Source organism: Nomia melanderi, chromosome 4 (genome assembly GCF_051020985.1).
Source record: "Nomia melanderi isolate GNS246 chromosome 4, iyNomMela1, whole genome shotgun sequence".
In the NCBI taxonomy this organism is placed as follows: Eukaryota; Metazoa; Arthropoda; class Insecta; order Hymenoptera; family Halictidae; genus Nomia; species Nomia melanderi.
The window spans coordinates 2,579,248-2,592,961 of NC_135002.1; the positions used below are offsets into that span (position 1 = coordinate 2,579,248).

A 13,714-nucleotide genomic window follows, 5' to 3' on the forward strand; every position below is an offset into this window, starting at 1 on the left:
ACAAGATGGGACCATCATTTATAATTTTGTGATAGTTGTGCTACAAATTAAAGAAACGGATAGAAAATCATTGTGACTGGAAACCGATGGAGTAATTTTATTTTATTTCCACGAGCTTCTTTAATGATTTCTTTCTGTAGTTTTTTTTACAGGAAAAAGAAGAATTTTAAATATACTCTTTATTGACATTATCAAATAATTGCGATATGCCACGCATCTTTGAATCGTCTGAACGTTTAGCCGTAAATGGCGCTATGAGCAATTTCTATCTCTCTCATTCTAACATGTAAAATACGGTAAATGTTCATTTCAAACGCATAATAAATGTTTAATTTTTTAATATATAATTTGACGCGTCAGGCTTGAACGTAAAATGTGACGGCTTCAAAAGAAATATTCAATTGTCATTTTTCTATAGTTTTCTTTATTTTCCTGTATACTTTTACATTTTTCATTTTATAAATATTCGTAGGTTGTTAACGGTTAAAATGCACCTAGTTGTCATTCAATGTTACAGATTGAGAGGGACACTCTTTCGTACCGGTTGATGACAACTAAACTGATCGTATCGGATGTGAACATCCTTGGAAAATTTCGTTGAGGACGAAAATTCGTTGATCGCCGGTTCCATGTGGCGCGCATAAAATAGATGTCGCTACGGCCGGTCATGTTCTTGTTGAAATTTTTTTCGAAAACCAACGATTTCCAGATTCTTTTGAAGATCGTGGGATAAAAATATTAAAATTGCATTTTTTCGAACCCCGCCGGGCAAACGGTTCCTTTAATTCGAATCCGATTGTACTTGGCGAATAACGAAAAAGGAGACCCCTACTCGTCGAGTCAAGGGAACGCCATTGTGAGCCATAACGACTGTGTCGCAGGGTAAGTTCTATCGGTCATTTTCACGTACACATCACTTGCCGGGAAATTTTGTACTTACATTCTTTAATTTCTAAAAATTTCCTTCAAGTTTCAAAATAACAAGCGCTCGGTTGATCATCGTTTCTGTGGCATGGGATACAGTAGTGTATTGAGAATATAACGTAAAAGTGGTTTCTAGCGTTTCGATGAGGGGCGCCATTCTCTGAGAACGTGGTGAATTTTCCATGTCGAGTAACTGCTCGGGAGCGCGGGATAATATCTGACGGGTGTTTTCGTGTAATCTTCCGAGATATATTCGGTCCGAATTTCGGTAGGTGGACTCATTGAACGAGTGAGAATGCGTTTCATATATTCCAGTTTTCTCTACTTCTTTGCCGATCGTATCCGATCACGTTTTCAGCGCGTGATACCGTCCGATTTAGTATCTTCCATTGACTTTGAAATTAATTGGAAAACACCCTATTGCCGTTGCCACGTGCTATAATTAAACCATATTTCGTTTATCGTGATGTTTAATCGGGACCGACATATAACCGTGCCATAACTGTATCATAACCGTGTTATAACCGTGTTGGTGTCTTATCTCGCGAGGTGGCTCCTAACATGAATATTGCTTGTTTCGAGTAACAGCAGCTCTATTATTTACTCTTGCCGTTCTCTTTGCAGATCCGTCGGCTCGTTATTACCACAAATCAGTGCGGATTAATATCAAAATGGCACAAGATGCTGATATGCCAACTTTCAAGTGTGTCCTCGTCGGCGACGGTGGTACTGGGAAAACTACGTTTGTAAAACGACATTTAACCGGAGAATTCGAAAAGAAATACGTCGCCACTTTGGGCGTAGAAGTACATCCTTTGATATTCCACACGAATCGAGGACCCATTAGATTCAATGTTTGGGACACCGCCGGTCAAGAGAAGTTTGGTGGTCTCAGGGACGGTTATTACATTCAAGGGCAATGTGCTGTTATCATGTTTGATGTTACATCAAGAGTTACTTACAAGAATGTGCCGAATTGGCACAGAGATTTAGTCAGAGTTTGTGAGAACATACCTATCGTGCTCTGCGGTAACAAAGTTGACATCAAAGATAGGAAAGTCAAAGCGAAGAGCATCGTTTTCCACAGAAAGAAAAATCTCCAGGTAATGGATTATCATAACGCGAATGCACGGTTATTTCAAATAATACAAGGTATTCTACAAGAGTTTGTGTAATCCTTTTCACTGCCATATTATTACCATGTGTAACAAAGAATTCACAAATACTGTTCACTACAGAGTCAGAACTAAAATATGAAACATATTGCAAATCCTTTATATGTGTTCAACTTCAATATGTAATTTACTTTCTACATGGTTGTATACCCCGTGTAGTAAATTCATCTGAGAATAGGTATCCTAATCGTTGTTATCAAACTACAACATATTTCTCATATTTTCAGTACTACGACATCAGTGCGAAAAGCAATTACAATTTTGAAAAGCCATTCTTATGGTTAGCACGTAAACTCATCGGTGATCCAAATTTGGAGTTCGTCGCCATGCCTGCTCTTCTACCTCCCGAGGTTACCATGGACCCACAATGGCAGCAACAAATAGAAAAGGATCTCAAGGAAGCTCAAGAAACTGCATTACCAGAGGACGACGAAGACCTTTAGTCTGTTTCGTCGTTCCTATCATCCGAACAGAGGCATACCGTGTACGAGCATACCTCGGTTGTTACGTTCTCGTGCCTCTCCATAAATCGAAGATTCTTTCTTTGAAGGAATTAAAAGATTCGCCAAATTTTGTTCGATACGGGAATACGTTAATAACGATAAAAATATTTCTGTGATTTCAAACTTTACGCGAGCTTTATCTTGAAGAAGGGATACAGGAATTGATAACTGCGTTTGCATGCACATGCATCATGTATGCGAAGAATATAGTACACATGACCTCTAATTTTATACGAGTGCCGAATGACCCGAGCGTAACCTAGGACTTAATCGATGCGGACATGTAGGCTTTGATCGATACATTTCAAATGTTCAAAATTTAATACGCTGAAGTTGAAAAAAAAAGAGTTCTTCGATGATAAACGTTGCGCTTGCTCTATATTCTTTATGCCTTTTTATTGTATTGTGAATGAGTATGCGTGAGTAGTCGTATGTTGTATAACACGACGTATTTAATGTAACCGACGGAGTGGTTTTTCGATAAATCGTATTGTCCATCAGGTTTCAGGTGTACCGTTGTGTAGTTATTGAATTTTTTTCTTGTCGATATCGTCGCAGCCGATTCAATTGTTCGAACGAAACGAATTGTTACATTTTTTTTTCGTAAATCACGAATATAAAGAATTAATTCCATGAGAAAGAATCTATCGATATACAACAGAAAACGCTGATTTTTCCTTTTTTTAGAGGTCACTGTTTACACGTACACTCAGAAGTACGCACATCAGATCAGGAATACACATACACATACACAAATACAGATCTAAATGTTTCAATTGGTCACGTATCAACCCCGCAAAGCGCTTGAAATAGTTGGGATCTTTCTAAATTAATAACATAACCTTTGCTATTAGTTTTACACCTTGGTTACGTGGTAATGAATGAATTACAAAAAAAAAAGAAAAAGAGGGCATCGATGTATATGTATCAATCGAACGCGAACAATGTAGAAATTGTCTTTGCAAACACCTGTGACTCCCAGACACAATGTTGTATTTTAAAATAATGTTGCGATTGAGATGAAGCACGGTTTGCAGTCAGTTGCGCCTGTCCACGATAATAAGGACTATTTACTATTTTTATAAGCGAAGGTGAATGTATGATTTGTTCGACTTAAATTATATAAACAGTGTTTTTCTTTTTTTTTTTTTATATATATATATACATGAAAACGTTCGTTCCAGTTTTGTTGGGAGACAAAGCGTTACATGCGCGTGCATACACACACACATATAAAATTCTCCTTAATTTCTCCGGTTTATTGTGAATAAAATTATACGGAGTACACGATCGAGGAAGGTGTATCGAATCACCAACAGACTTTTTTCGACTATAAAGAGAAAGAAAACAGAAACAAAAGAGAGAAGCACTTGTTACTGAGCGGTTAGGGATTCTGCTCATTGAAACTTGTACCGATGATGTATTGAGTTCAATAAAACGTCCTTGAACTGTTTTTAAAGTTGTAACATTTACAAATATATGTAAGTACTTATGTACACGCACGTTCGAAAGAGACTGTTTTAAAACGCGAGAAATGGAGTAGACCGATGCGTCTGTGTCAGCGGAACACAAGCATTCTTATAAGACCTAGATTTCACGACATAATAGAAGAAAAACGGAAGTGAATGATTTCACATGAAACATAAATAATTCATTTGAAACATAAACTTCGTTGAATATTGAACGAACGCAATACTCGACGTCTATTTTCTTGGCTCTTACCCGTACTTTTCTGTGACAGTCTTTAACGCTGAATAGATCCAAGTACTTACATATTAGCATGATAAATTGAATACACAGTATTTACATGGAAGAGATTATATTAATTGGTATTTATATAAAGCATACCTCAGTTACATACAACTATTAATCTAAGATCGTAATAAACGCGTATTTACAGTAAGGATAATCTAACTTTTAAAATCAATATGTATGTGAAAAATGCATAAACACGTGTAATTAACATTTTAATATTTTTAAAAAAAATTAGATGATCAGCGTCACAGATATATAGATATGAATTTATTTATCTCAATCATGACATCCACTTTTGTGCACATCAAACGCGACGATTCAACTTTCCTGTTTTAGTTTCAAGATTTTCTTTTTACCATCCAGAAGGTGTGCTCGCTCTGTGTCGGTAAGTGATTTCAAAATGTCCACTACCACTCCAGTTGCCAAGGTTTTACCTCCAATTCGTAACGTGAATCGCTGTCCTTTCTCGAGAACCATTGGCCTTATTAATTTTAATACGCATCTATATTAAAGGAACAGCAAGTATATTTGTTTAATAATAATATAATGCAGTTGCATTTTATTTATTTACCACTATAATAAGTTATAACTAATAATAAACTTACGTAAAGTCTTCACCGGGCATAACTAAATCTTTGTTTTCAAAATTAAGTTGTGTCGCAACATCCCATGTTTTACAAAACATTTGAAATTGACTTAAATCACTGAGGGGCTTCTTATGACCTCCTTCCGCCGGGGTTAGCATATATAACTGACACCGTAAGTGGTCATAAGCTTTCATTGTACCTGGCTTGCACAATATCATACCTCTTTTAACATCTTCCCTCTTCACACCTCTGAGTAGAGCACCCATCTGATCACCAGCATGTGCCTCTTCCAGTGTTTTATGAAACATTTCTATTCCTGTTATGATACTTTTGAAAGTTTTGTTGAAACCAAGTATCTCACATTCTGTGCCTTTTTTTACTTTGCCACGCTCTAATCGGCCCGTTACTACCGTTCCTCTACCAGGGATTGAATAAACACTTTCTATAGGTAATAAGAATGGTTTATCCAGATCTCTTATAGGAGTTGGAATATGAGTATCCACAGCTTCCATTAATTTTAATACTGCATCCTTTCCAATGTCTGTTTTGTTTCCTTCCAACGCGCAAAGTGCACTACCTTTAATAATGGGTGTGTTGTCCCCATCGTATCCCATTGTGGTTAATAGTTCTCGAATTTCCATCTCCACTAACTCGACCATTTCATCATCTGCTGCATCGACCTTTACCATAGAAAAGGATGATATTGATAATCCAGTATTGCGGATAAGTTTGATAGGAAAAAATGATACCTTATTGATAAAGATGACAATATGTTCAATGCCAATTTGTTTGGCAAGAAGCAAGTGCTCTCTAGTTTGCGGCATGGTACCATCTGTAGCTGCAACTACAAGAATTGCTCCGTCCATTTGTGCTGTACCAGTAATCATGTTCTTAATATAATCTGCATGACCTGGGCAATCCGTGTGTCCATAATGACGGTTTGGCGTTTCATACTCTAAATGTGCTGCATTAATTGTAATACCACGAGCCTTTTCTTCCGGGGCATTGTCAATTTCTGCGTAAGTCTTTTCTTGTGCCAATTGTTTTTCGGACAGAACTAGAGTACACAATAATGCAACAAGATTACATTGTTTGAAAGAAATCAAAAGCTAGGGAGAAACCGTTAACCAAAGAATAAAAATACACACTTTTGGTGATAGCTGCGGTAAGCGTTGTTTTTCCATGATCGACATGACCAATTGTACCCACGTTACAGTGTGGTTTAGCTCTGGAATATACTTGTTTTTCTGCGTAGAACCTCTGTGTCGTAACGGTCGGTACAAACGAGGTGACCAACAACTTATCGCAAAATTGCTGAAAGTTTTTTCATTTTTAAATGACGCTCTACCTTACGATATAATATTATCAATATTCCTTACATTCTTAATAAAACGTTCGATGTAAAATACTTGTTTCACGGTTCGCCCAAGTACTAAAAGAAAATAACCATTACAATATATCATCAAATTATTGTTCTCTCGTAAAAGGTACACCGTAAACCGCAGAAGGTACACAAGTAAATCATTCAATTAAAAATATCAGGAGCATGTGTAAATGATTGCGTACCTGGACTAAAAACTATTTTTCCACAATTGTATGCCATGTTTTTTCTTTAATACTTCGGTATTCAACGATCCTCGAAGCTCGCGATAATTTATTTCGTGAGATTTCGCTGTACAATGCAGAGAATCGTTAAACGACACAAGCGACGTGTGTGGTTATCAATTGAACAACTTGCATCAATTACATAATTCTTCAAACATGAGATATATACTGGCGTTACATATTATTTAATTCTTTTACTTACGTCTCCGAGCCAGAATCGATATCCTCGATAATTTATTAAATTATATTGATCAATAGTTACAAAATTTTTTCAAGTACCTATGTTATTCTTTTCCAACGAATGTTGGCAACAATTCCGTTGCCAGCGATTCAAAATTGGCGGCACATTTAAACGATAAAATCGACGATAACGAATATCCATATTTTTACATATTCATTTATATATTCATATTATTGATATATCTCGAGGTAAATGATTCAAGAAAAGATATTCTCTTCCGTTAAAGTCGCCTGTGTCGATTTCTCCTTCGACTTGAATTTTCTGGGTCACGAAGATCGGTGCAACGTACAAACATACGAAATGAAACTAATCAGGATTAAAATCAGTAATGAAACTAATCAGCTTAAACGAGGCTTAACGCTAGAACTACCGAGCATTTAATACGATTGATACATAATCCGTATAAAAATTGTAACAATAGATTGTCAGTTATTTTACACATTCATTATAGTATTCAAATGAAACAATTTATTTTCAAGGTCATTTCAATTATTTAATGCTTTTAAGATATTGATTGCGAAAGAAAAAGGTCAAAACCAGTCATTTTGACTGCTACGTAGTTCCAGTGTTAAAATAAGTATGAACTGCGTACCTGTCGGTGAACGATCGATGTTTCCCTTCTTAAGCTTACGGTAACTGTTAACAGATGGACTAACAGGAACTTGAACTACAGTACACAGAAGAGAGACGAACTATCGCGAAAGAAAGAGACCATTAGAAGCACAATGTGAACAGGAATGGAAGAAGTCGTAACGACGATCGTCTCTTTCGAATTCACGCGAGAAGAAGATACAGAGCGTTATTAAATCAGCAATGTTAATAGGTCCTCTAACGATTTTCCGATCAGATTTCACCGCGTGGAAATTTCTGCTAATAAACACTCCGAGACGAAGATGGAACGTAAACCCAGAGGTACATCGATGCAAATTCTACTCGGTCCTTTTTTAACCTAGTTATCTTGCTAATCAACGAACATGATATTAATGAACTCCGCGAGATATTAAATCATATCGCGTATGCGTTCTTCCTCGAGTCTGAACTCGAGTTCAATACGACTGCCACGAAAAACGTTTTACGTACCACTGGTACTTACGTGACAAAGATAAATAATAATTATTAACCCTTTGCACTCGGAAGTTTTCCAGTAGAAATATTTGAACACCTGATGAGATAACGATACTTTGTGAAAATGAGGAACGAAGCTATTTTATTCTAATATTTTTCGAATTGTGAGTTATACAAGGTGCAGTATTAACACATTGATGCCGTGGGGTCACCGGTGACCCCAATCAAATCGAATTACTATACTTCGTTCGATTAACCGATGATTGTTTGAAAACTTTTCTATATTACAATATTAGCAACAAAATATTAGCAATATTATTTTTTACAAGATAAACCTGCAATTTTTTATTTCTCTTGGCAAAATCGTGTGGCACTCAATGTGCTAAATGTCAAAGTTTATGGTTCCACTGTGTGAAATCAGGTGGCGAGTGAGAGTCGCCTCTCGAGTGCAAAGGGTTAATTATTTTCTACCACAATTCTTTAGTTATTAGCGAATATTTTGCCATTTTTAGTCGACGTTAGTTGTCTTATGAATTATAATTGTTTCCGAGTTATCTTGATGCTCCTGTCACCAGTGACCCCAATGACAGTGTCGACCGAAGAAAAAACGTCCGTAATACTTAGGTTAACTCTTTGCACTCCAAAAATTTGTCACTGGAAATATTCAATTTATTTTTTTGAGACATAGATGACATTTTTTTTAACTTAACGAGGGATCTACTCACAAAATAAGGGGAACAATGGTATTTTATTTCCACATTTCACGTATCGACAGATTACTCAAGATTTAATTATTTAAATATTATTCAATTATCAAATACGAATTTTTACAATTTTGATGCACCAATCGAGTAGTGACTGAGAGGCACTTTTGGAGTGCAAAGGGTTAATATCGTACTTTTTTCATTTCGCATATTCTGCAGCTTAAAATCGAGCGGCAATCAACGCGTTGAGGTAGAAAGGAGGAAAGAAGGAAAGAACGTGCATGCGTGAGCTATGAAATTAATAAGCGAGGCCAAATTAGTAGCGAGAGAATGAGCAGCGGTAGAACGAAGGCTGAGAACCAGAAGAAGGCGGGGATGATCAGAACGGACGGTAATGTCGTCGTTAGCGCATAATTTGCCCCGAGTTACGTCCCCCTGATTTACGTGGTTGCACAGTTACGTCGGCTCTGTACTGTAGTCAATTGTCTTGAACCAATATTCCTCGCTCCGCGTATTTAACTTTAACTGAAATATAATTTATAAAGAATTCGTCGTGCAACAGATTAATTTTACAACGACTTCATGGGTAAATAATTTCGATTATAGCGTTTCCACATGATTTACGTGATTGAATCAGTTTGAAATATAATTTATAAAGAATTCGTCGTGCAACAGATTAATTTTACGTTTTTATGGGTAAATAATTTTAGACTATAATGTTTCCACATGATTTACGTCGTCTCTACGCTGCAGTCAATTGTCTTGAACCAATATTCCTCGCTTCGCGTATTTAACTTTAATTGAATCAGTCTGATATATAATTGTACAAAGAATTCGTCGTGCAACAGATTAATTTTACAACGTCTTTATGGGTAAATAATTTCGATTATAGTGTTTGCACAGTTTCGTCGTCTCTGTACTGTAGTCAATTGTCTTGAACCAATATTCCTCGCTTCGCGTATTTAACTGTAATTGAATCAGTCTGAAATATAATTGCATAAAGAATTCGTCGTGCAACAGATTAATTTTACAACGTTTTCATGGCTAAATAATTTCGATTATAGTGTTTCCACACAGTTTAAGATCTTATAGAAACGTGAGTACTTGCGCGGTAGGTGCAGTTAATTGAAAATTAAGACCATTTACGTGTATGTAACGGCGCCAGAGACTCGGATGAGATTATCTTTGAGTTATATCGTTAAAAAAGACGAGATACCAGTGGAATGCGAGGTTTTAAAGTGAACTAAAAATGTACAATTGCCAAAAACGACAGTGACGACGTGTCATAAAGAAAATGAACGTGTTTTAATGGTAATAAAAGATGGCCACCCAGTACGTTACAGTACTATTCGCGGGTATCGTGATCTGTTACGGTTCTCCGTAAACGTTGCATGATAAGGATATCCGCAGAGGCAGAGATAAATTGGGAAAGATATCAAATTATAACAGATATTAGTCCCGGGTAAGAAAAGTTCTTCCTCTTCCTGTTCCTCTTCCTCTTCCTTTTCCTCTTCCTCTTTCTTTTTCTTCATCACTTCCTTGTTCTCCTTTTTCCTCTCGATCTGTTCGCGTTTCGTGCACGATGCATAGATCGAAAATTTCGAACATGTACTGGACAGCTTGCTCGTAGGATTTTCGTTATAAGAAGCGAAACGTTTCGGGATTAATGAAAATGATCGGAAATTAATGGAAATTAATGAAAATTAATGAAAACGAATTCAAATTAATGCAAATTAATGGAAATTAATGAGAATGAATGAAAATGTATGAAAATGGATGTAAAATGGAAGAAAATGGATGAAAATGGATCCAAAATGGATGAAAATTAATGGAAATTAATGAGAATGAATGAAAATGGATGAAAATGGATCCAAAATGGATGAAAATTAATGGAAATTAATGAGAATGAATGAAAATGGTTGAAAATTAATGAAAATGAATGAAAATTAATGAAAATGAAGGAAAAATGAATGGAAACGAATGCAAACGAAAGAAAATAGCTAAAAATGAAAGAAAACCAATCGAGAAATAGCTGCACTCGCGAAGAACGGCGCACCGATCGTAGGAACGAGTCGAATCTGGGAAGCGGCCGATTTCGGTTCGATCGCGCTCCTTTTACGGAGGTTTTACGGTTCAACCGTATTCCCGCGCGGGTTCTTTACCTCGCACCGGAGGCGACCCTCCCCGGAGTTAACTCGTGGCAGCCTTTTCTTTTGTTCGAGCCTCGGTCGATCCGCAATTTACATTCCGACGTAGTTGATCGCGCCGCTGCCGCCGCTTCCTGTTACTCGCGGGCCCGTTCTCTCTTTCCGCTTCCCACTTGGCCCCGCGGTTGCATCGTTCGTCGACGAGGATTTCGTTCCATCTAGGAACGAAACGCGAACGGGCAGCCACCGGAAGTGACGCGGCGGCGGGCCCGTTGGATCGCGCGCGCGTCGAACGGCTCGAATAACGACGAAGCATCCCGAGAACGAGCGTTCCTCTCCCACCGGTGCGCGCGGTCACGATCCGACGACTAAGCGCGAGGTACTTACGAGCAAAGGTGAAAAGAAGGTGTGTTTCGAGGTAGCCGAGTGTCTCTCTCTCTCTCTCTCCCTCTCTCGTCCGAGGTGGCTCTCCCTCGAATAACAATGAATCCCGAGTGTTGTGCAGCTAACGCTCGACGTGACTCGAATTCCAGGTTCTTCTTCACTGGCGACTTCCTCTTCGTCTCGTTTCCTCCTCGTCGACGCAATGTCGCGCGTCGATTGGAATCGCGAACTCAACGCGACGATCTCGTATCGTCGTACCGAGTCGAACGAAACTTTAACCCTTTGAACTCTGTAGGCTCCGATATGGCACCAGTTATATTAAATATTTTAATGAATCTAGAAACTACCCTAAAATTATTCGATTTTCCACGCGTCCAAATTTTCCGCTAACAAGGAAAGTAAAGGATCGAAGGAATGTTATAGCATTTCTAATTTTCGCTAGGAATCCTATAAAAATTAGTTGCAGTTGCTGATAGATTACGAAACAACCTGGAGTGCTAAGGGTTAACCCTTTGCGGCCCGAAGTGCTCTTGGTTTCTCGCTTCGACACCTTAACCCTTAACCCGGATGGTTTTGTAATCTGTCAGCAACTGCAACTAATTTTTATGGTACCTTCAATGAAAATGGAAAATATAATATTCCTTCGGTCTTCCCTTTTCATTGTCAGTACAAAATTTGGATCTGTGGAGAATCTAATAATTTTAGGCTAGTTTCTTTGATTCGTTAGAATATTCAATATTACAACTGGTGCAATATTGGACCCTACGGAGTTCAAAGGGTTAAACAAACTTGAGAAAAATTACTTCTGTAATAATCTTGAATAAGTAGACTAGTCGAAGGAATCTCTCGTTTCGATAAAAAATCTGGAATAACCGATATTTAGTCATTGAAATGTTACCTTTAGATGGTACAATTGTACTACAAATAAATATAGAAAAAATCGTTAAAACAGGTCGCAACAGAATAGAATGTCTGACTCGACATAGGACAAAATAGAATGTCCGACTGAAGGGTTAAAATAAGACATTAAAGTAAAACGAAGAATTACAAGGTTATTCGAGAAAGATGAGCAATTCGTTACAGAGTGAATGAATAATGAATCGTTGATTATTAGTTTGGGTTTCAAGGCGAGTACACTCGAACACAGTGAACTAAATTCTAGAACCCTTCGACCTCCATTAGGGCTGTTAACACTTCACTTACGCCAAATCCAGTCTGTCACTACATAATTTTCGCTAAGATGTACAGGCGTATGTTTCTATTTGCAAAGATCTGTAAATTCCAAATCAAAGTGCAAGGGAATCCCGTTACATCGTTCCGATTCGTTTAATTTTAAGGCAGCGTAATTTGAATAGGTAATTGTCAGGCATCTGTAATCGAAGAGCCGATTAATAGGGTCGCGGTAGAAACGGTGTTAAGGGTTAAAGCCACCGCTTCTTCCGATCCAACGCTTCTTTCCCCGAGGAGAAATGCAAACGACGATCGCGGGACGGAAAGAAAGGAAGAAATCGGCGGGCCGACGGGGACCGGGATCCAGGATCGTGACCGACACTGGGAACGCGGCGAGGAGGTGGTAGGGAGAACGAGGGAACGCGGTTGCGTTCGCTTTTCCATCGGTCGGGCATGAGGCCCGAAAGCCGCCGGGGCCCGGTTCAGTCTGCTTTCAGCGACATCCAAGTACGCGCGGATTTCGCGCGATTCAAACTCGCCTCAACGTTCGCGCGGACCCTCCCGAAGAAGTCGTCGTGCGGGACCGATCTGCCAGGCGAGAGTAAGACGATCGAGATGCGCGGGAACCGCGGAACGATTTTCTTTCTATGGCTCGTGGTCAACTATCATTCGGTGAGTCTGAACAACCGTTTCGGGTTCAACGAACTTCCTGCTCGCGCCTCGACGCTTCCCGAAGAACTCTGCGAGGACCGCGCGACGATTTCGTATTCGCGAAACTGGAAATCGCTTGTTGGGATCGACTGTGGCTGCCATTGAAATTTAGAACCGCGCAGACCGTGCTCTTGTGGGAGTCAGTTTTAACCCTTTGCGGACGGATGACGCGTTTCAGATGAAATGTTCAGATTTGGAAGACTAAGTCGTGGATAAATGATTTAATTAGTTGAATAGCAAGTATATTATAATGAAACTGGAAACCGCTTGTTGGGATCGACAGTGGCTGCCATTGAAATTTAGAACCGCGTAGACCGTGCTCTTGTGGGAGTCAGTTTTAACCCTTTGCGGACGGATGACGCGTTTTAGATGAAATGTTCAGATTTGGAAGACTAAGTCGTGGATAAATGATTGAATTACTCGAATAGGAAGAGACCAGCACGTAGTTTTCTATTTTTCTATTGTTTAAGTGATTGATATATAATTTAGCTTCATTTGTTGATGGTTTTGTATATTTCCGAGAATCTTCGTCCGCAGAGGGTCGATTCGATTAGGTGAAGCAGTGAGAGCTAAAGCGTTTCGTTTCTAAGTCGTGGACAAATGATTGAATTACTCGAATAGGAAGAGACCAGCACGTAGTTTTCTATTTTTCTATTAATAAAGCAATTAATTTAGCTTCATATGCTGAAGGTTTTCTATGTTTCGAAGAATCTTCGTCCAAAGGGTTAACCCTTTGCACTCGA

General features: G+C 38.5%; 2 protein-coding genes across 4 annotated transcripts; one reads left to right on the top strand and one right to left on the bottom strand.

Annotated features, from left to right (window-relative positions):
* The first annotated feature begins 713 nt into the window (after positions 1-713).
* Positions 714-4,055, top strand: Ran (RAN, member RAS oncogene family). Of its 3 annotated transcripts, none has more exons than XM_031979500.2 (3): positions 714-882; positions 1,549-2,027; positions 2,327-4,055. In XM_031979500.2, exons 2-3 carry the CDS (start codon positions 1,596-1,598, stop codon positions 2,540-2,542), a joined length of 648 nt encoding a protein of 215 aa, XP_031835360.1. In that variant the 5' UTR covers positions 714-882; positions 1,549-1,595; the 3' UTR covers positions 2,543-4,055. The 3 variants fall into 3 exon arrangements, with proteins under 3 accessions (XP_031835360.1, XP_031835361.1, XP_031835362.1); XM_031979501.2 differs by lacking the exon at positions 714-882 and adding an exon at positions 889-1,192; XM_031979502.2 differs by lacking the exon at positions 714-882 and adding an exon at positions 1,280-1,473.
* Positions 3,706-6,883, bottom strand: LOC116428230 (elongation factor Tu). Its single transcript, XM_031979611.2, has 7 exons — positions 6,752-6,883; positions 6,511-6,616; positions 6,324-6,376; positions 6,093-6,258; positions 5,694-6,001; positions 4,963-5,624; positions 3,706-4,859 (listed from the first exon to the last, which is right to left on the bottom strand). The coding sequence occupies exons 2-7, from the start codon at positions 6,545-6,547 to the stop codon at positions 4,676-4,678; spliced, it is 1,410 nt and encodes a 469-aa protein (XP_031835471.1). The 5' UTR covers positions 6,548-6,616; positions 6,752-6,883; the 3' UTR covers positions 3,706-4,675.
* Between the last annotated feature and the right edge of the window lie 6,831 nt (positions 6,884-13,714).

Excerpts from the sequence above, each read along its gene's own strand:
- Ran (XM_031979500.2), top strand. The coding sequence starts at position 1,596 with ATGGCACAAGATGCTGATATGCCAACTTTCAAGTGTGTCCTCGTCGGC. Across the intron at positions 2,028-2,326 it reads ACAGAAAGAAAAATCTCCAG|TACTACGACATCAGTGCGAA; the intron begins GTAATGGATTAT and ends TCATATTTTCAG.
- LOC116428230 (XM_031979611.2), bottom strand. The coding sequence starts at position 6,547 with ATGGCATACAATTGTGGAAAAATAGTTTTTAGTCCAG. Across the intron at positions 6,259-6,323 it reads TCGAACGTTTTATTAAGAAT|CAATTTTGCGATAAGTTGTT; the intron begins GTAAGGAATATT and ends AAAAACTTTCAG. Across the intron at positions 6,002-6,092 it reads TACCGCAGCTATCACCAAAA|TTCTGTCCGAAAAACAATTG; the intron begins GTGTGTATTTTT and ends TGTGTACTCTAG.